We start from the raw sequence: 21697 nt of genomic DNA, 5'->3' as shown, positions 1-21697 counted from the left end.
GTGACTAAAATAAAGGGGCTTAGTGATCTGCCTCGATCCTCCCGTACAGAGACCCCAGTCTCCGTGTGGTCATTTGAGTTGCTAGCAACACTGTGGAATAATTTGGAAATCACTGGATCAACCGTGAAGGGTTAATTTAGCCCTCCCAAAATAGCTACCTCGACAGACCCAACCTTCCCTTGTCATATCTGTAAACTCGTAAAGAGCTGGATATTGACTTAAAGGGCCACTTAATATGGTGGTAATGGTGGTTTCCGAAAGGAGCCACCCCTCAGCTGGGTCCTTCCCTGGAGGAAGATCTGGCTAGTCCCGTGTTTGAGACTCTTAAATGAGGCTCCGCAGACTTTATTTACACTTCATCATGTGCAGTCACCCTTACCCCCCCACTTTATTGTGCAGCCCAACTCCCCCTTCATCATGTGCAGTCCCCCTTACACCTCATTCATCATGTGCAGTCACCCTTACCCCCACATCATCATGTGGAGTCCCCCTTACCCCCACTTCATGTGCAGTCCTGCTTACCCCTTCATCATGTGCAGTCCCCCTTACCCCCCTTTATTGTGCAGCCCCACTCCCCTTCATCATGTGCAGTCCCCCTTACCACCCACTTCATCATGTGCAGCCCTACTCCCCCACTCCATCATGTGTAATCCCCCTTACTCTCCCACTTCATCATATGCAGTCCCCCTTACCCCCCACTTCATCATGTGCAGTCCCCCTTACCCCCCACTTTGTCATGTGCAGCCCCACTCCATCGTGTGCAATCCCCCTTACTCCCCCCCACTTCATGTGCAGCCCCACTCCCCCTTTATCATGTACAATCCCCTACACCCCACGTTATCATGTGCAGCCCCACTCCATCATGTGCAGCCCCACTCCCCCCACTTCATCATGTGGAGCCCCACTTACCCCCCCACTGCATCATTTGCAGCCCCACTTCATCATGTGGAGCCCCACTCCATCATGTACAGCCCCACTCCCCCCACTTCATCATGTGCAGCCCCACTTACCCCCCACTCCATCATGTGCAGTCTCCTTTATCCCCCAAACTCCATCACGTGCAGTCTCCCTTACACCCCCCCACTTCATCACTTGCAGTTACCCTCACCCCCTCACCCATTGACCTCATTTTATAAAGAGAAAGAAAGTTTTTCATACTTACCTCACAGTCGCTCCCCAGCAGCGCCTCTCTGCTTCCAGTGTCCGTAACATGTTGGCGCGCGATGACGTCATCGCACTCGCCCGACACCTGACCCGGAAGTAGAGGGAACATGGAGGGAGTGGGAGCTGCGCAGCCGTCAAGGTTAGACGGCCGTGCACAGCTCCCAGCCCCGGCGTGATAGGACTGTGATGCGGGCGGCTGTTTCTGCTGCTGGCCGAGTCACAGTGCAGCGTACACAAATGCGAACAATTTGCTGTGTAGCCGGCCCTGTACAGCTGCTAAGGGAGCGGCCCGGGGGTATTTGCCTCTCTGCCACCCCACCCAGCCTGCCCCTTACTACTGCTGCCATATTGATACATTTACCTTCTCCAAGTGCTACCACCTTTAGATTTGTCACCGTGATTGTTCATCATAGGTTTCTGACTTCCATCGTAGGATAATTCAGCCATTTATTATGGTTAATTTACTATTCTTTGTTAACGAACACTTTGAATTAGTTTCTTGTTCTGATGGCATCTCTTGGTCAGAAATGACAAGATGAACCTCAACATGGCCTCTATGAGAATAGTGGTGAGAGAACAGGAACGCTAGGAAATTATTCATACCTTATAGATGATACCTTATACTTTTGATATATCTGGATTTCTCAGAAAAAATACTTTGACTCAGAGTACCAAGTCAATGTTAATGGTCACCTACATGATTCATTAGCTTGTTGTCCAGTATTGCGTAGATAACAAGGCATTTTTTTTACTTATTATGTATGCTTAAAGAACTCAAAGTACTCTGTACTACTTAAAGGGGTTGTCTAATCCTGGTTTATTTGAGAAAAAAAAACATTTGAAAAGAAGTAAAACTGCTGTTGCTACTTACCATCACAAGCAGCAAAGTAAGGATCTACATCAATTCTCTTAAATTCCTTAAATATCTGTGGGAGAAAATACATAGCTTGAGGAGGTCACTTTACATAAAGCAATTTGCATGAAATGTTACAAATAATGTGAAATTACCAGTTTTAGAACTTTCACAGCCACCACATCTAGAAAAGTTATCTGACTAAAATCTAAAATAATGCTGTGGATGGACACTTTTGGAACAGAGACTTTAACGGGCAGTTCTGAGTTCCAGTCTACTTGGATCTCAATTTGTTTTGTTTGAATGCCATCATTCTCAAGTCGTTGAGGATCCTCCAGGTCATCTTCTGATTCATATCCAAGGTTGTCTATACCCACTGGACTGATTACACCATTCTGAAAAAGACATAGAAATTGATCTATGTGACTTGTTGATTAAAATATGCACCATCCCATATTCAAAAATACCTTTTTCTTTACCAAATATGTTTAACCTAGTGGTCATCATTTGCTATAAATAAAATTAAAACCAGACATCTTGCTTTGGAGTTTATAATAAACTAGCTGAAGAGCCCGGCGTTGCTAGGTCATAGTAACTAACTGTGGTTAGTTATAACAAATTATAATGATTATATTGCACATAAAAACATTTTAAGCCACAGGGGATATATAGTATAGTAGTATCAGCCACAGGGAATATATAGTATAGTAGTATCATCCACAGGGGATATATAATATAGTAGTATAAGCCACAGGGGATCTATACCGTCCCGCTCTCTCTGTCTGCAACCCCGCTCTCCACTCGCCGTCCCGCTCTCTCCCTCCACAGCGCCGTTCATGCACCGTCCCGCTCAATCCCTCCAAAGCCCAGCTCTCCACCCGCCGTCCCGCATTCTCCCTCAGCAGCCCCACTCTCCATCCAATGTCCCGCTCTCTCCTTCCGCAGCCCCTGTCTCCACTGGTCGTCCCGCTCTCTCCCTCAGCAGCCCCGCTTTCGCTCCGCTGCCCCACTTCTCCCTCCGCAGCCCCGCTGTCTTCCTCCACAGACCAGCTCTCCATCCACCGTCACGCTTCTCTCCTTCCGTAGCCCCACTCTCCAATCACCGTCCCGAATTCTCCCTCCACAGCCCTGCTCTCTCCCTCAGCAGCCCCTGTCTCCACTGTCCATCCCACTTTCTTCCTTCTGCAGCCCCACTCTCCACTGACCGTTCCGCTCTCTCTCTCTGCAGCCCCGCTCTCCACTGGGCGTCTCACTCTTCCTCCGCAGCCCCTGTCTCCACTGGCTGGCCTGCTCTCTCCCTCAGCAGCCCAGCTCTCCACCAGTGTCCCGCTCTCTTCCTTACAGCCCCACTCTCCACCTGCCATCACGCTCTCGCTTTCGACAGCCCCACTCTCCACCCGCCATCCCGCTCTCTCCCTCTGCAGCCCCGCTCTCCATGTGCCATCCCGTTCTATCCCTCCGCAGTCCCTCTCTCCATCCTTATCCCTCTCTCCCTCTACAGCCCCGCTTTCTCCCTCCACAGCTCCGCTCTCCACATGCCATCCCGCTCTATACCTCCTCAGCCCCGTTCTCCAACCATGTCCCACTCTCTTCCTCACAGCTCCGCTCTCTACCCGCATCCCAGACTTTCCCTTTGCAACCTTGCGCTCCATCCGCCAGTGGGTGGGGCTATGTGGAGTGGGCGTGCCTTGATACATACACATATACGTACACTCAGCTTTATATATATTGATTTGAGTAAAATCAGGCAATGTTATCAAATAAGAAATAATCTATATTTACTCATATCCCCCTGCCACAGAAGTCCAATGTTTTAATACTGAAGCTGCAACAGTGACGTGTCTCTCTATGCATCACAAAAGTAGCAGACAATGTCCAAAATGGTGATATTCCAATCAAGACATCTTTTATTCTACCGTGTGCAAGTTCTTTGTATACAACAGAATAAAAGATGACTTGATTGGAATATCCCCTATTTTGGACTCTATCAACTACTTTTGTGATCTATACTGTTTCCAAGTTGGTTCCTTTGTCTTTTGGACTTTGCTTACTTCTGAAAGAGAGTGCTGCCGCAATATGTCTGCTATGACAGGGTTCCCCAACTCCAATCCTCAAGGCCCACCAACAGATCATGTTTTCAGGATTTCCTTAGTATTGCTCAGGTGATAATTGCTTCACCTGTGCAATACAAAGGAAATCCTGAAAACATGATCTGTTGGTGCGCCTTGAGGACAGGAGTTGGGGAACCCTGTGCTATGATGCCTGTCTATACATGTCTAGACCCACTTCACCTTTAAAGGGAACCTGTCATGTTGTACGTGCAGTCCGATCTGCGGACAGCATGGTGTAGAGGAGCACAATGATTATACATCTTTTGGAAAAGATTAAGTAGAACTCGTAGAACTTTATTCATTGAAATCCCTGGTGTTATCATACATATACCGTAGTTCCAGTGGGTTTTCCTACTCAGTGATTGACATCTAGCTCTGCATGCACAGTAATAAAGGGAAAACTTCTAATCAATGAATAGGACCGCCCCCTAGACTCATGCACACAAATGTTTCCATAAAAATGCATATCAATCTGATCAGGCAGGAGGAGCTGAAGATCAGGCATCATTTTCAACATGATAGGTTCCTTTTAATTGTATGACTGATCAGTGTACATAGCAATAGCATTGGGCACAATTATATCTATGTTTCTGCTCCTAAAGGTGCTAATATAGTGAATATGCAGATAAACACATATGGGAGCCATTTAACAGGAGTCTCACTACCAGTCAACCGAGCAGAAATAATTACAGTTTCAAAAGTAGAGTACTTCCTCATAGCTTTGGAGAAATGTGAGCTGTTATCTGACTGGTTGCCATTGAGTAGGAAAACTTGAATTGCAAACTCACCTTTGTTGTTGTTAGCTTTCCTTTCTTTATAAGTTTATGGATCTTTCCCAAGGCTTTTGTCCTTTTCGTAAAAACTTTGACAGAATCAAATCCAACCTTTAAAGAGAGAAACATTTAGTAAGAAATTGAATATCTTTGACAGGGAATGGTCACATGGGACAAATCTGCACTGAATCCGCAATGGAAAAATCTTGTCCAAATACTGCATATTCCGCTGTGGAATTGCTGCAGCATAAATTGAAATACTGACAATGTAAAATCTGCAGATGTAAGTTAAAACTCCATACTGCAAAGAAGAAACCATATATAACACCACAATCTAGAAACACTGCTATCTTCTCTGGGCCAAAGCTCATTTATCCCCTTCTCAACGCAGCCAATATCTGTTTTTGCGTTTTCATTTTTTTTTCCTCCCCTTCTTCCCAGAACCATAACTTTTATTTTTCTGTCCACATAAGCATATGTGAGCTTGTTTTTTGTGAGATGAATTGTACTTTTAAATGACACCATACATTTTATCACACAGCACACTGAAAAAAGAGCAAAAAAATTCCAAGTGTAGTGGAATTGTGAAAAAAATGCAATTCTGACATTGTTTTTTGAGAATTGTTTTTAAGGAACATTGCTCGTCAATATGATTATGGCGATACCAAACATGTCAAGTTTGTTTTTATTATATTAGTGATGAAAAAATCAGACGTTTGTAAAAAATAGCTTTTTTACTTACCATAAATTCTGTTTCTCATAGTCTTCATTGAAGGACAAAGAACCATGGGATATTCTGCTTCCAACAGGAGGCTAACACTATTATTGTAATTATTGCAATGCTGGAGCAGGCTTCCTAAGTTCTGTGAGAAAACAGCATGAGGAGAAAAGAAAAGAATTAAGGCAAGATGAAACATCTTGCCAACCAGGCAATCAAGGGAAGGAGCTGTGTCCCCCAATGAGTACTCCGAGAGGTAGATTTTACGATAAGTAAAAAATCTATTTTTCTCGTTCTTCTTATTGGGTGACACAGAACCATGGGATCTAGTAAAGCTGTCCCTAGGGTGGGATAGAATTAAACCTCATACCGTTACCACCTGGCCTTCCACCATGAAGTCAGGGCTACTGCCGCCTGCAGTATCTTCCTACCAAGGGTTGCATCTACCGAGGCAAAAGTGTGCACCCTGTAAAACATAGAAAAAGAATGAACCAATGCCCAAGTAGCTGCTTTACAAAGCTGCAAAGCCGATGCCTGATGACAAACTGCCCAGGAAGCTCCCACTGTTCGCAAAGAGTGAATGGAGCCACCCTGGCCTTAGCCTTATATGCCTGGACAATATAAGCTTTAGAAGCAGCTTGACACTTATGAGGGCCCTGTGGTATAACAAATAAAGAATCAGAATATCTAAATGAAACAGTAGCCGATAAATAATATCTTATGGCTGTGCACAGCTACAACGTCCAAGCTTTGCAGAGCCTTCTTCCTAGAATGAGATGGTGCCAGACAAAAGGAAGTTAAAACAATATGTTCATTAAAGTGAAAACTCAAAGCTACTTTCAGAAGAAAAGATAGAACCGTCCTCAACACTGCTTTATCTTGATGAAGAATAAGGTAATGGGTTTGACAAGAGAGAGCTGCAACCTCCAAGACCCTCTGTGGAGACACAAGGGTCAGTGGTGCTCTCTTCCACTAGCTTGACTGTCTTTAGAAAGACCACATGGACCAGGAGTCATCCCTCTGAATTCCTACACTCCTTTCCCATGGGCAGAACACTACTCAGACAACACATGATGAAGGTGAAACAATGTGGCAATACTTTATTGAGCCACCAACAGACAATAACTCATAGTATAGTCCCAGCAAGTACATAAAATGGTGCAAATTACAGAGTATCAACTTTCTGCTGTTTCGACGGGATTAGAGAAGCTGCGTCTTCGTTACTTCCAGGCCAACTACCCCACCAGTGGCACTCCGCTTTTGGCGGGCACCCACAGATAGGAGGTAATGACAAGCTTAGGAAACAGACAGTCCATTGAGGTACGTGGCCCAATTGTCCCAACCTGGGTGCTTCAAACATCTTCATAGGCTCAGTGATGGGCAGTGGATCAAATCTGTATTCTTCTGGTTGGAGAAATGGTGCCTGGCTGCTGTTCTGAAAAGTCTCTCTTCAGAAGGATAGGGGCCCCTTTTTATACCCACGTCTGTCCTTCAGGCCATCATCCACAGGTCAGTGAGAAGGGGTTAACTCTCACTGTTTGAGTATTCAATCAATTTGCATAGTTTGTCTATCAATGTTTGCACGTCATCAAGCTGCATGGACTTATACAATGGGTAATCAACATATTAGCAAACATTGATTGTTCAATTACTCTGCGTCCCTGTCCTCCATGGATAGCAGCAAAATAAAATGTAGGAGCTGATATAATAGGTAAACGGCAGTCCTTCAACAATTCAACAAACATCAATTCAAGAGTCAACGTTCAGGCTCATATGAACAATGGCTTATGTCTCCTGACCTACTGGAAAATATTTACGGCATAATTATGAATAAATGCTGTCTCATCACACCTTCCTAAGAACAGTAATGGCTATAAGGAAAGATAGCTTGTAAGAAAGAAAAAGCGCAGAATTCTCTCTGGCTCAAAAGGCAGAGACTCAAGAGTCTCCAAAACAAGATTCAGGTCCCAAGGATCCAAAGGGGCCTGATAGTGTGGCTTAACATTTGCCACCCCATGTAGAAAAGTTTTATCCTTTTAAAAATAAATTCGTAAGGAAGACTGATCTCTGGGATAGAAGGTCTGGGCGGTCCGGAAGAGTCCTTGGGACATCCGACAAGAGATTGATCACATCTGAATGTTAGGTCCTCCAAGGCCAATCTGAGAAATTAGAAGGACTGGAACACCCTCTGCACTGATCTTTGGGTAAAAACGGTAGAAGTGGAAAGAGGTAAGGCAAAGTGAACTGGGTCCAAGAAATTGCCAAGGCATTGACTGAAATCACCTGGGGATCCCAAGACCCTGTCACAAATTTTAGTACTTTATGATTTAGACTGGATGCCAATAGATCTACATCCAGTGTACCCCATTGCTGCCAGATCTGCCTAAACACTTCTGGGTGAAGAGCCCATTCCAGAATCCCTGCGATATCTGCCATGGCTGATGGTCTTCGTGTGCCCCTTGACAATTGATATAGGCTACTGTTATGATTGAGTCACCGTAGGAGGCAAAAATAGTAATGCTAGCTAAGTCCAGAAAACCAGAGAAGTTGGCAGCTATCGGATTGCAGACCCCTGAACCTATCAACACAACTAGCAGTAGCCGTGGGGGGCTCCTACGATGCCCTAGGCCCCTCGATCACAGCCGGAGGACTACATAGCCTAAAGACAGAAAGGGAAATCTAAACTGCCCCAGAGCAGACCCAAAGTAAAAGGCAGCCCCCCACATATAATGACGGTGAAGCAAGAAGAAAGAACAAAACACAGACAGAAAGATAGACTGAGCAAAGATGGGGCCCACGCTAGCTTAGATAGGAAAGGACAGGAAGGCTGCTGTCTGCAATCCGCGAAAAACCCTATGAAAATAACTGACAGTAAAAAAGGCCCTGAAGACTCTAGGCTTCAAAAAGCTATGTCAGTACTCAGGAATATTCTGAAGACAGAGCAACAGGCAAAAGGAGATTCAGCTAACCCCAGCAGGGAATGGCAGAATCCAGAAAAGCAAGGAAAACAAAACACTAATGCAAAAAGGCAAAGCAGAAATCTTAGCTTTAGATGAGCAGGAATCAGACTGGTTTCCTAGAAGTCCACAGAGAAATCACCCGCAGGCCAGAAGGGCGTCGGCAGCCTTATATCCAGTCATTAACTCCACTCAGCCAGTCATCATCATCAGCCCCAGGTGTTTGACAATCAGGCTCACTACCTTTCTTCACCAGAAGAGGGACTTCCTCGGGCCTCAGTAGTGAAGGGGAAAATGAACTCACAACAGTACCTCCCCCTTGAGGAGGGGTCACCGAACCCTCAACCACGCCACCAGGGCGATCAGGGTGAGCCCGATGAAAGGCACGCACCAATCTTTTGGCATGAATATCAGAGGCAGAGACCCAGGAATTATCCTCCTGACCATAACCCTTCCACTTAACCAAATACTGGAGTCTCCGTCTAGCCAGACGGGAATCCAGTACTTTCTCTACCTCATATTCCATGTTACCTTCAACCAATACAGGGTCTGGAGGTGCAACCCCCGGAACAACAGGTTCAACAAACCTCTTCAACAAAGATTTATGGAACACATTATGGATTTTAAATGTGACAGGAAGAGCCAAACGAAAAGAGACCGGATTAATAATCTCCAAAATCTTGTAAGGTCCAATAAATCTAGGCTTAAACTTAGGAGAAGCCACCTTCATAGCAATATTTTTTGATGATAACCACACCATATCACCAACCTTAAATTGGGGACCAATGGTCCTATGTCGGTTGGAAAACCGCTGGGCCTTTTCCTGGGAGAGAGATAACTTATCCACCACTTGGTCCCAGATCTGGTGCATTCTCTCCACCACAGTGTCAACCCCTGGGCAGGCAGAGGGCTCCACCTGCCCTGAAGAAAATCGAGGATGAAACCCAAAGTTACAAAAAAAAGGAGACATCAGAGTGGCATAACTAGCTTTATTATTTAAAGCAAATTCGGCCAAGGGCAAAAATGAAACCCAATCATCCTGATCAGCAGAAATAAAACATCTCAAATATGACTCCAAGGTCTGGTTTGTTCTCTCTGTCTGCCCATTGGTCTGAGGGTGAAAAGCAGAGGAGAAGGACAACTGAATTCCCAGCTTAGAACAGAAAGTTCTCCAAAATCTAGACACAAACTGGACTCCTCTGTCAGATACAATGTTCTCAGGAATCCCGTGCAAGCGAACCACCTGTTGTAAAAACAGGGGCACCAATTCAGAGGAAGACGGCAACTTAGGGAGTGGTACAAGATGAACCATCTTAGAGAACCTATCACAAATCACCCAAATAACAGTCATCCTTTGAGAGACAGGCATATCAGAGATGAAATCCATTGAAATATGGGTCCATGGCCTCTTGGGGACAGGCAAAGGCATCAACAACCCACTAGAGCAAGAACACGATTTAGACCGGGAGCACGTCCCACAGGACTGCACAAAATTCCTGACATCACGAGACAAGGAGGGCCACCAAAAAGACCGACTCACCAGATCTCTAGTACCAAAAATACCTAGATGACCAGCCAAAGCAGAGCAATGAACTTCAGACATCACTCTCTTCTTCCACTGGTCAGGAACATACAACTTTCCACTGGGACAACGCTCAGGTTTGTCCTCCTGGAACTCTTCCAGAGCACGTCTCAAATCGGGCGAGATGGCAGAAAGAACTACCCCTTCGCCTAAGATGGTAGCAGGCTTGGTCACCACAGGAGAATCAGCAAAGAAGCTCCTAGAGAGGGCGTCAGCCTTGACATTCTTAGTTCCAGGAAGAAAAGAAACCACAAAATCAAAACGTGTAAAAAACAAGGCCCACCTAGCCTGTCTAGGGTTCAAGCGCTTAGCCGACTCTAGGTAAATCAAATTCTTGTGGTCAGTGAGGACCACGACTTGATGCTTAGCTCCCTCCAACCAATGTCTCCACTCCTCAAATGCCCATTTCATGGCTAACAGTTCCCGATTCCCCACATCATAGTTACGTTCAGATGGAGAGAACTTTCGGGAAAAGAAAGCACAGGGATTCATTTTAGATGTTACAGGATCCTCTTGGGACAAAACAGCTCCTGCACCAATCTCAGAAGCATCCACCTCTACCTGGAACGGAAGTGAGACATCAGGTTGCCGCAAAACCGGGGCGGAGGTGAATCTTCACTTCAGCTCCTGAAAGGAAAAAACAGCCTCCGGAGACCAATTTAACACATCAGCACCCTTCTTAGTCAAATCAGTCAATGGCTTGGCAATACTAGAAAATTTTGCTATAAATTTCCGATAAAAATTAGCAAAACCCAAAAACTTCTGGAGGGCCTTCAAAGAAGTGGGCTGAACCCAATCGTAAATGGCCTGTACCTTGGCCGGGTCCATTTCAATAGTTGACGGGGACAAAATAAATCCCAAAAAAGAAATCCTCTGTACTCCAAAAAGGCATTTAGATCCTTTGACATACAGGGAATTCTCCCTCAAGATCCGGAACACAGTCCGAATATGTTCCACATGAGAATCCCAATCCTTGGAGAAGATCAAAATATCATCCAGATAGATAATCAAAAATTTATCGACAAAATCTCGGAAAATATCGTTCATGAAGCACTGGAAGACAGAAGGGGCATTATTGAGCCCAAAAGGCATCACCAGGTACTCAAAATGTCCCTCCGGAGTATTAAACGCCGTCTTCCATTCATCCCCATGCTTAATGCGAATAAGATTATACGCCACCCTGAGGTCAAGCTTGGTAAACCAGCAAGCACCTTTAACTCTGGAGAATAGATCAGAAATCAGGGGTAACGGATACTGATATTTAACAGTAATTTTGTTGAGAGCACGATAATCAATACAAGGTCTTAATGATCCATCCTTTTTGGCTACAAAAAAAAAAACGGCACCTAAGGGTGACGAGGATGGGCTAATATGACCCTTCTCCAACACCTCCTTAATATAGGATCGCATAGCCTCATGCTCGGGTACAGATAAATTGAAGAGCCGACCCTTGGGAAATTTACACCCCGGGCTCAGTTCAATAGCACAGTCATAACTCCTATGAGGAGGCAGAGACGCAGACTCATTCTCACTAAATACATCATAAAAGTCCGCCAAATAATCAGGAACATCATGCGACTGAGGAGAGGTGGAAAACACCGGAGCCTCACTAAAGGCACACCGACAACCCCAACTCACCACAGACACCGATTTCCAATCCAAAACTGGATTATGAATTTGTAACCAGGGAAACCCCAGAACAATAGTATCATGCAGATTATGTAACACCAAAAATCTGCAATTTTCTTGATGGTCTGGGGCGACCCGCATTACCACCTGGGTCCAAAACTGAGGTTTATTTTTAGCCAAAGGAGTAGCATCAATCCCCCTCAAAGGGATAGGCGTCTGCAGAGGTGTCATCAGAAATCCACAACGTTTAGCAAAATCCAAGTCCATTAGGTTTAGAGCTGCTCCCGAATCCACAAAAGCCTTGGCCGAAAATGTGGACAGGGAGCAGATCAGAGTAATAGCCAGAAGAAACTTAGGTTGAACACCACCAACAGAAAACGTGTGTGCAAAGCGTTTCTCGCGTTTAGGACAGACAGAAATAATATGCAAGGCATCTCCACAGAAAAAACACAACTTATTACGCCTTCTGAACTCCTGACGCTGCTCTCTGGAAAAACTCTATCACATTGCATAGGTTAAGACATCTGTTCAACAGGTGGCAACACCTCTCGTTCAGCTCTGCGTTCGCGTAAACGCCGATCAACCTGAATGGCTAAAGACATAGAATCGTCAAGACCAGAGGGAACAGGAAATCCCACCATAGTATCTTTTACGGCTTCTGACAACCCCTTCCGAAAGAGAGCAGCCAAGGCACTATCATTCCAGGTAGTAAGTACCGCCCACTTTCGGAACTTTTGACAGTACAACTCTGCAGAATCACGACCCTGGTTTAATGCCAGCAGGGTCTTTTCAGCCTGATCAATGGCATTAGGTTCGTCATACAACAACCCCAAGGCCTGAAAAAATGCGTTCACATTAGTCAGAATAGGATCATCTGGTTTAAAAAAAAAAAACGCTCAATCCTGGGGATCGCCACGCAGCAAAGAGATGACAATTTTAACCTGCTGCGCGGAGCTCCCTGACGAGTTAGGCTTCAAGGCAAAAAATAATTTACAATTATTTTTGAAATTCAAAAATTTAGACCGATCCCCAAAAAATACATCAGGTGTAGGAATCTTTGGTTCAGCAGCATGTGAATGAGCAAGGTAGGCGGAAATTCCCCGCACTTCCGCAGCGAGCTGCTCCACACGATCAGACAATTGCTTTATCTCCATTGAGAGAAAAAAAGAAATTCCCCCTACGGCCTCAGAGATATAGAGGATTTTTTTTTTATACAATTCTTTCCTGCTATTGAGTACCCTAGAATCTGCGGTATGGCGGGTGATTCTGTTATGATTGAGTCACCGTAGGAGGCAAAAATAGTAATGCTAGCCAAGTCCAGAAAACCAGAGAAGTTGGCAGCTATCGGATTGCAGACCCCTGAACCTATCAACACAACTAGCAGTAGCCGTGGGGGGCTCCTACGATGCCCTATGCCCCTCGATCACAGCCGGAGGACTACATAGCCTAAAGACAGAAAGGGAAATCTAAACTGCCCCAGAGCAGACCCAAAGTAAAAGGCAGCCCCCCACATATAATGACGGTGAAGCAAGAAGAAAGAACAAAACACAGACAGAAAGATAGACTGAGCAAAGATGGAGCCCACACTAGCTTAGATAGGAAAGGACAGGAAGGCTGCTGTCTGCAATCCGCGAAAAACCCTATGAAAATAAGAGTCAACAAACTGACAGTAAAAAAGGCCCTGAAGACTCTAGGCTTCAAAAAGCTATGTCAGTACTCAGGAATATTCTGAAGACAGAGCAACAGGCAAAAGGAGATTCAGCTAACCCCAGCAGGGAATGGCAGAATCCAGAAAAGCAAGGAAAACAAAACACTAATGCAAAAAGGCAAAGCAGAAATCTTAGCTTTAGATGAGCAGGAATCAGACTGGTTTCCTAGAAGTCCACAGAGAAATCACCCACAGGCCAGAAGGGCGTCGGCAGCCTTATATCCAGTCATTAACTCCACTCAGCCAGTCATCATCATCAGCCCCAGGAGTTTGACAATCAGGCTCACTACCTTTCTTCACCAGAAGAGGGAGTTCCTCGGGCCTCAGTAGTGAAGGGGAAAATGAACTCACAACAGGCTACAGCCTATCTGATTGAACTCTGATCAGCAAACCCTGAAATAGGTGCTGCCAATGTAAACTTCTGAGCTCCAGTACATTGATTGGGAGCAGTCTCTCCCACCTACTCCAAACCCCTTTGGACCATCAAGTGATGGAAAATGCCTCACCAGCCAGTTAGGCTGGCATCCTTGGTGAGTACCTGACATTGAATGAGATGAAAAGAGCGACCTTGAGTTAACAGCAGTGACGTCAACCACCAGAGACTAGCAGCAGTGAAGAGGAAGATGAATAGGCCGATTCAGGGACTGTATTAATCTGTCCCAAGAAGCTTGGAGCAAGTTCTGTAGAGGCCTTGACCAAAATTGAGCAAACAGTACCACCTTGAACATGGCAAACATCTTTCCTAGGAACCTCATGCAAAATCGGTTATGTCTGCCTGGTCGATTTAAAGTCCTGATGGAAGACTGAAGAGATAATCTCATCTCCTCTGCAAGAAATACTGATTACTCATCAATATCGAACACCATTCCCAGAAATTGTAGCCACTGTGTTGGACTAAAACAGACTTTGTCCTGTTGACAATCCAACCGAATTGCTCCAGGGTCTGAAGACTGATGTGTAGGCGATCTAGATTTTGTGCAAAAAAATGGTGTTTTGACAAGACTGTCATCCAGATTGGGGGAAAAATATTCCCCTGGGCAGTGTAAATGCCAAAATCAGGGTCAGAATCTTTGTAAATGGCCCCCAACCTGGGAAGAAACCCTGAGTGGGTGGGGGCTACCCATCAAGCATCTACTCTCCTACCACCTCTTGATCCAGAGGGCCTAGCTCCTGACCGAGAGGGGCATCCAGCAGGTGTCACTCAAAAGGTAGTTCTCATGGGAGACCTTTTGTTCTAACCTGCCCAACTGACTCATCTAATGCAGGAAACTGGCAAAAGGGGCAGAAACTGCAAGGCCCCACACCTTCAAAAGGGACGGCTGGCCTTGGCCTGAGGAGCATGGTGCTTCTACTGCCTGTTGCGTCGGAAATTATTGTCACGCGGCGGCTGCCGCGCACACCTCTCTTTGCCTCCTCCCGGCCGCAGCTTACCCGCTCGCCGATGTCCTCCTCGCCTCGGTGCCGGTTGCCGCGGGCTTCTCCGCGGTCTCTCCCGGCTCCTCTCCTCCGTCCGGCGGCCGCCTCTGTCCGGTCTTCCGGACCGCGCCGGGTGCACGCCCCCGCCCCTCCTGCTCGGCGGGCGCGCGCACACACTGTGCCTGGGCACGCGCGCGCCTCCTCCTCCTCCTCCTGAGGACGCGCGCCTGCTCCTCCTCCACTACAGGTCACGACCCGGAAGCCCTCCTACTAGCCCCTATATCTGGCCGCCTCTTCCTGCCGGCGGTGCCTGAGTATCACTGCTCTTCCCTAGTGATTCTGGCCGCTCTCTATGCACGCTTCCGCGTCCTGTCCATCCGTTGCTCGTTCACCTCTTCCATTATCCTCTCTCCTAGGTCCTGTGTCTCCAAGCCGTGTCCACCTGTCCTGTGTCTCCAAGCCGTGCCCACCTGTCCTGTGTCTCCAAGCCGTGCCTACCTGTCCTGTGTCTCCTAGCCGTGCCCACCTGTCCTGTGTCTCCAAGCCGTGTCTATCTGCCCTGTGTCTCCAGGCCGTGTCTACCTGTCCAGGATCTCCAGGCCGAGCCCACCTGTCTCGTGTCTCCAAGCCGTGCCCGTCTGTCCTGTGGCTCCAAGCCGGTACCGTCAGTCCTGTGTCCCCAACTCGGTTCTAGCTGTCTGTCGATACTTCCCCAGGGTACCAGCTGCCGTGGTAATAGTTACCCGCGGGCTTGCCCCAAACGCTCCCTGTATAGGGGGTGGTCCACCTGGTCAGCTCGCCCCCGGGAGGTTCGTTACCACGGTCTAGCGGGTCCACCCCAGGTGTACCTTACAATTATCTTGTTTAACCTGATCCCAAATAAGCTAGACCCATGGAAAAGTAGACTCGTCAAAGATTTCTTTTAACCTTAGTCCCCCCTCCAATCCTTGAGCCACGGCATGCTGCAAATTGCAACACAATTACTTGCCACCTGGGCAGAGCACTTCACTGTATCCAAGGATGCTGAACAGAGATACTTCCCTGCTTGTGCAATTTGATCATTGATCTTGGCTAATCACAGATACTGGGAACCAGCCAACAATTTGTCACAAATGCATAGCCCATGTCGTTACTGCCTTTGGAAACCCAAACAGCAGAAAAAGCTAGTCAAAGGGCTAAACCTGCTGCCTCAAAAGCGGACCTCACAGACTCTATACGCATGTCTGAGGGATCCTTAAGTGCCGAAATCTCGGTAAGAGGCAGAGTGGTCACTATAGAAAAGCAAGATACCTGAGTATCTATCTCCAGTGAGTTTTTGAGATGTGCTGCTGCCATAAATTTTTAATGTTTTCAAATGAAATGGAAACATGTCCAACTCTCACCTCCTGATTTGTTCTGTTCTGTGGTGAATGAAATCTGACTAGAAGACATTTCCAAATCTTGGCATTTTCATTTCTTTACATTTTACGCAGAGTCCCAACTTTTTTGAATTGAGGTTGTATAAGATAATACTATTAGGTTTATGATCAGGGACTCATATGTGAATAATTAACATATTAACTGCTTTTTATAGTGTCCCAGACACATCATTTTGGAATTTCAGTGAGTTTTGGAGGACTCACCACGGGTAGTGTTTCATTTTATCTGTGGTGGAGCTGCAAGGAAATCTGCAAGGGTCCATGCAGATTACTGTGATAACTAAGTCAAAGCAGCAGGACATCATTTCTAACATAACAACTGGAACTGTATTGCTATCAGAACTTTCATGATCATAAGGGAAATGACTTATCTATCCATGCCCCACCACATCAGCTCATCAGAGCCCATCACAGATTGTCATAACTCACAAAGAAATAAGTTATGAGCCCAGCTGTATCAGCCATCATTCTACTTACAATTCTTCTAATGCCGCTCTTCAGTCCTTCTATATTTCCATAGAAGATGCCACTCGAGAAGCGGACAATTTTCACTCCATCAGACTCTACAAGCTGTAAAGTACAATTTGTTAAAGATTTGAATTATATAGAGCTGATTTCTATGGCATAAAGTTGTGATATAAAATGCCTACATTTTTGTAAACTTTCAAATCTTTGTAGAGATCAGTGTTTGCAACGTTCCCAAGAGCAGAACAGGAAGGGCTGAAAAAGAAAATATATAGATTTTTTTAGAATATTATTTTAACAAACTATCAATTTAAGTTGGTTGGCAATTTTTCTCATCAACATACAGTATTAGTAACTCTATACCCTACAATTTTCAGCACATTTTTTCATGATTTTGTTTAGGCGAGCATCTCTTTTAACTCTATGACAGTGTACCTGTTTCCCTGAGCACTGCTGTGTGTGCTCTTGAGTTGTTCCCTCAAGCTCTGCCCTGTACAAGCTGCAGTTACGAACTGGCTTAAGCTCAAGAAAGTGGCGTAACATAATAATGGGGAATAAAATGCTTCAAAATACTGAATAAATGAATGTACTTACAACTGGACGCGCAGAACGACAGTCAGTAATCCAAACACCAGACCAGCCAATAACCCCAAATCCAGGCCCAGGATAATTGCTGCGATACATGTAAATACCCAGATAAGCTGTAAAAAATATATAAATCCAGTATATCAGGAAATCCTAGAAGAAAATGTCATGTCTTCTGTAAGCAAACTGCTTGTAAGCTTGGGCATCATTGGACCTTCCAACTGGACAATAATCCCAAACACACCTCAGAGACAAGAAGAAGTCCTGAAAGATTCTGGATTGCTTTTCACAGTCGTCTGACTTGAATCCCATTCAAAACCTTTTTTGGGATTTGAAGAAGGTAGTTGAAGTACACAACCCCAAGGATATTAACCCCATAATGAACGGAGTATTTTCGTTTTTGAGTTTTCGTTTTTTGCTCCCCTTCTCCCCAAAACCATAACTTTTTTATATTTTTTTGTCAAAATGGCCATGTGAGGGCTTGTTTTTTGCGGGAAAAGTTATACTTTTGAACCACACTATTGGTTTTATCATGTCGTGTACTGGAAAATGAGAAAGAAATTCCAAGTGCGGTGAAATTGCAAAAAAGTGCAATTCCACAGTTGTTTTTTGTTTTTTTACCATGTTCACTAAATGCTAAAACTGACCTGCCATTATGATTCTCCAGGTCATTACAAGTTCATAGACACCAAACATGTCTAGGTTCTTTTTCATTTAAGAGGTAAAAAGCAAAAAAACAAAATTTGGATTAAAAAAACAAGCGCCATTTTCTGAGGCCTGTAGTGTCTCCATTTTTCATGATTTGGGGCTGGGTGATGGCTTATTTTTCCAATGAACTTCAGTGGAAATTAATCACAAACTCTCAAAAATGCATTCATTTATTGATATCTAGACATTGCCCTATGCTTTTAGGAAGAGTCGTTGCACAGACTGATATTGTCAGTGATTACTGAACACTTTACATGGGACATGCCTATTTGCTGTGGAAATAGCCTCTTCAGAGAAGAAGACACAAGTGCCTTAGTGCCATCTTAAATAGGCCTTGCTACTTGACTTTGTTAAGAATCAAAACTAGAAACTTTGTTTGCAGACATGTTTCAGAGTGTTTGCTCCTCAACAGTGCAAAGGAGGAAGTACTTTTACCAATTTGGTTGAGTGAGAGGCCTGTGACAGGCAGTCTAACAGTTGCTAAAAGTAGCCCTACCTGTTAGACACATTAACATAGGGAATGGTAACAATCAGTTGTTAATATTCCAACAGTAATAATAACCCAAATAACAGAGAAATGTCACAACACAGAGGTCTAGGAAAGGTGCTCAAGAATTAGTAAAATGAAATATTTTCGGAACCTGAGACACTTAATATTTCTTAATATCTATCGATTATCTGTTAGACTTTTACTCTCATCTAGTAATACTTAAATGAAACATACCGAATCCCACTTGTTCTCTCTCCAAAGTCTGGGCACATCACGAACCTGCCAGAACATGCCTTTCAGGTTGGCTATACAAATAGCTGCCAAAACAGACTTTCAAAGGAAAAGGTAATTGATTAATCCTGTGTCCACAATCTTTTTTTAAAGAAAAGCAATTAAATAAAGTGTCAAGTTTGAGCATAAGATGTTACACTAATTTATACTGTTACATGATTAGTCAGGCATCAAAACAACTCTTCTTTCCTTTTTAAGTCGCAATGCCATGACTGACCACATGGTGTGCTGGTGAAGATCAATTCCATACAAAACCTGACATTAGCCATCTTGCAATGGTGGTGTTTTCAAAGAAGGTACATAAATCTTTAAATTAGTTATTTAGTTGTTAATGGGCAAGGATTTGAAAAATATTAATGGGGTTTGCCTATTGTTTTTTTAATCCTCAGGCTTTCTCTACATCAGCATAACCTGATATTGACTGCGGTGGCTACATACTGTAGTTGTGATATTGACATTATAGCCATGTAAAAAAGATATCTAGGGTTACAATTATCTACTGTTGCGGTGTTAGGGTTAGTAAGATCTAATAGTAAGATCTATCAACAGCAACTTATTTATGGTTTCTCTATCTGATCTATTTTGAAGTAGCTGAAAGTAGTGATTGAGTGATTAATATATACAGTGTATTGCAAAGATGCAATATTTTATGTTTGGCAACTAAATGCTCACTTTGAGTTAAATTAAAACATCACTTTAAAGTAGAAATACTAACTAACCCCAACATTTTTATGTCATGGGGATTCCGTGACAGACGGGCCAGAAGATCACAGGGTCTGGTTACCCAAACTCCTGCACTGGTTTGATCTGCTTCACCATCATATTAAACAGTGCAAGTTTTCTTTGCACTGGCATTGCTAGGGTTAATCAGTTCAGTTGATCTTCTGGAGCTTTCCATGATGGATTGCCTTAGCTCTTATGTGATGGACACTCCACTCGGTTACATATATGCTTACCACTGTAATGTTGGAATTGCCAGTGATGGTTCATTCTGCCTTGTTTGGAGTTGGAGGAGATGTTCGGTGCTTGGACATGTTTATCCTTATCCTCTCCTATTTAGTTTCATGTACCTAACCCTCCCCTGTGTTCCACTATGTTGTTTCTTGAGTATTTTTTGTATGATTGCAGTTTTCATTTATCCCTGTCTGTCTTCCCTTGTCTGTCTGGTTAGTGTAGTCTTCTACACTTCAGCCTCACACCTTCCTGGGTGGGGTAGGGGACACATAAGGGTAAGTAAAGAGCATAGCAAGGCACATGTCGGCGCCTCCACTTTCTAGGTTAATTCGGGGGCGACAGGGATGGACTAGGGCACCCTCTAGCATAAGAGATAGGGAAGGATCCCTTTTTCCCCCGAGAAGTCATCATGCAACAGTACTGTGACATTTGATGTTCTGAACCCATTTCTGAAATCTGACCAGTGTCACATTCTGTGGATTTTTTTATGACACGTTATACTTTATATTAGTTAGGCTACTTTCACACTTGCGGTTTTTTCCGCTGTGCCTCGTGCGCATTCCAAATGCATGCGAAAAATGCATTAAGCATTTTGCATGTGTTTGCTGTTTTTTTGCGCATGCGATTTAACCAGTTAGTCGCCATGCTATCTCTAAAAACGCATGCGTGCGCATGTCCTAGCACACGCGTGCGATCCCATAGACTGTAATGTTGTTTTTTGCGCATTCCGTGCGCTAACGTGCGCATGTGTTTTTTGGCAGCAGTTGGGTGCACAGAAAAATGCAACATGTTGCGTCTGGCGCGCCTGGGCGCACACCTGGAAAAAACGCATCGCACAAAAACGCACATGAACGCATACAAGCGCTATACCATGCTTCCGCCATGTTAAAGCTAGGGGAGCAATGCGCATGCGCACGATAGCGCACGAGGCGCAGCGCTAAAAAACACAAGTGTGAAACCAGCCTTAGTGGTACATTTATCTTGATGTGTTTTGTATGTATTTATGAAAATATATGAAATATTAAAATATTAATCCCTTCACTACCGGGCGATTTTTCTTTTTTTTTTTTCATTTTCATTTTTTCCTCACCTTTTTCCAAGAGCCATAACTTTTTTATTTTTCCAGCCATATAGTTATGTAAGGATTTATTTTTTGCGGGATGAGTTGTACTTTTAAACGGCACCATTCATTTTACCATATAGAGTACAGGAATACAGGAATACAATTCCAAGGTCATTCAATTTCACAATTGTTTTTTTTTTATTTACCATGTTCACTTTATGGCAAAACTAACAAGCCAATATGATTTCTCAGGTCCGTACAAATGCATAGATACAAAACGTGTATAGCCTCTTTTTTTTTTAATTTAGGTGGTGAAAAAAATTTAGAAATTTGTAAAAAAAAATAAACATAATTTTGTTTTTATCGCCATTTTCTAGGACCTTAACATTTTCATTTTTCGGGATCTGTGGCTGCTTGAGGGATTATTTTTTATGCACTGAGCTAATGTTTTCATTGATATTATTTTGGGATAGATACAATATATGTATTTTTATTTTGTTTTAATTGTTTTTTTTAATGGGGTAAAAGAGGAATGATTTCAACTTTTGTGTTTTTTATTTTCAAACTATTTTTCTATTTTTTACTGGCTTCAATAGTCCTCCCCAAGCTGGTTGGATCGCTAACTGAAATGTTAATTTAATTCTGTGGGTAAATAAAATAATGATGATTCCGAATTTATGTTTTGCTACCTTTGCAAAAAAAAAAAATTGCTTTTTCTGATACCCATAACTTTTAAATTTTTCTGCAGACAGAGCTGAATCAGGGCTTATTTCTGGTGGGACGAGCTGAAGTTTTCAAGAGGGCCATCTTTA

At 44.2% G+C, this 21697-nt stretch overlaps 1 protein-coding gene across 1 annotated transcript in view; it reads right to left on the bottom strand.

Moving 5' to 3' along the window:
* Nucleotides 1-21697, bottom strand: part of LOC141069338 (pendrin-like) — a 195878-nt gene that overhangs the window by 4132 nt on the left and 170049 nt on the right. The window contains exons 11-17 of the mRNA XM_073558816.1: nucleotides 18812-18907; nucleotides 17389-17495; nucleotides 16980-17049; nucleotides 16807-16899; nucleotides 4917-5012; nucleotides 2173-2412; nucleotides 2036-2090 (exon numbers count right to left, since the gene is read on the bottom strand). Coding sequence (XP_073414917.1) covers nucleotides 2036-2090; nucleotides 2173-2412; nucleotides 4917-5012; nucleotides 16807-16899; nucleotides 16980-17049; nucleotides 17389-17495; nucleotides 18812-18907 — 757 coding nt within the window. The remainder of the gene's footprint in view (nucleotides 1-2035; nucleotides 2091-2172; nucleotides 2413-4916; nucleotides 5013-16806; nucleotides 16900-16979; nucleotides 17050-17388; nucleotides 17496-18811; nucleotides 18908-21697) is intronic.

The sequence above is a fragment of the Dendrobates tinctorius genome, unplaced genomic scaffold (assembly GCF_039654945.1).
Source record: "Dendrobates tinctorius isolate UK_male_01 unplaced genomic scaffold, ASM3965494v1 ptg000258l, whole genome shotgun sequence".
Taxonomy (NCBI): Eukaryota; Metazoa; Chordata; class Amphibia; order Anura; family Dendrobatidae; genus Dendrobates; species Dendrobates tinctorius.
This window is presented reverse-complemented; position numbering and strand designations above follow the sequence as displayed.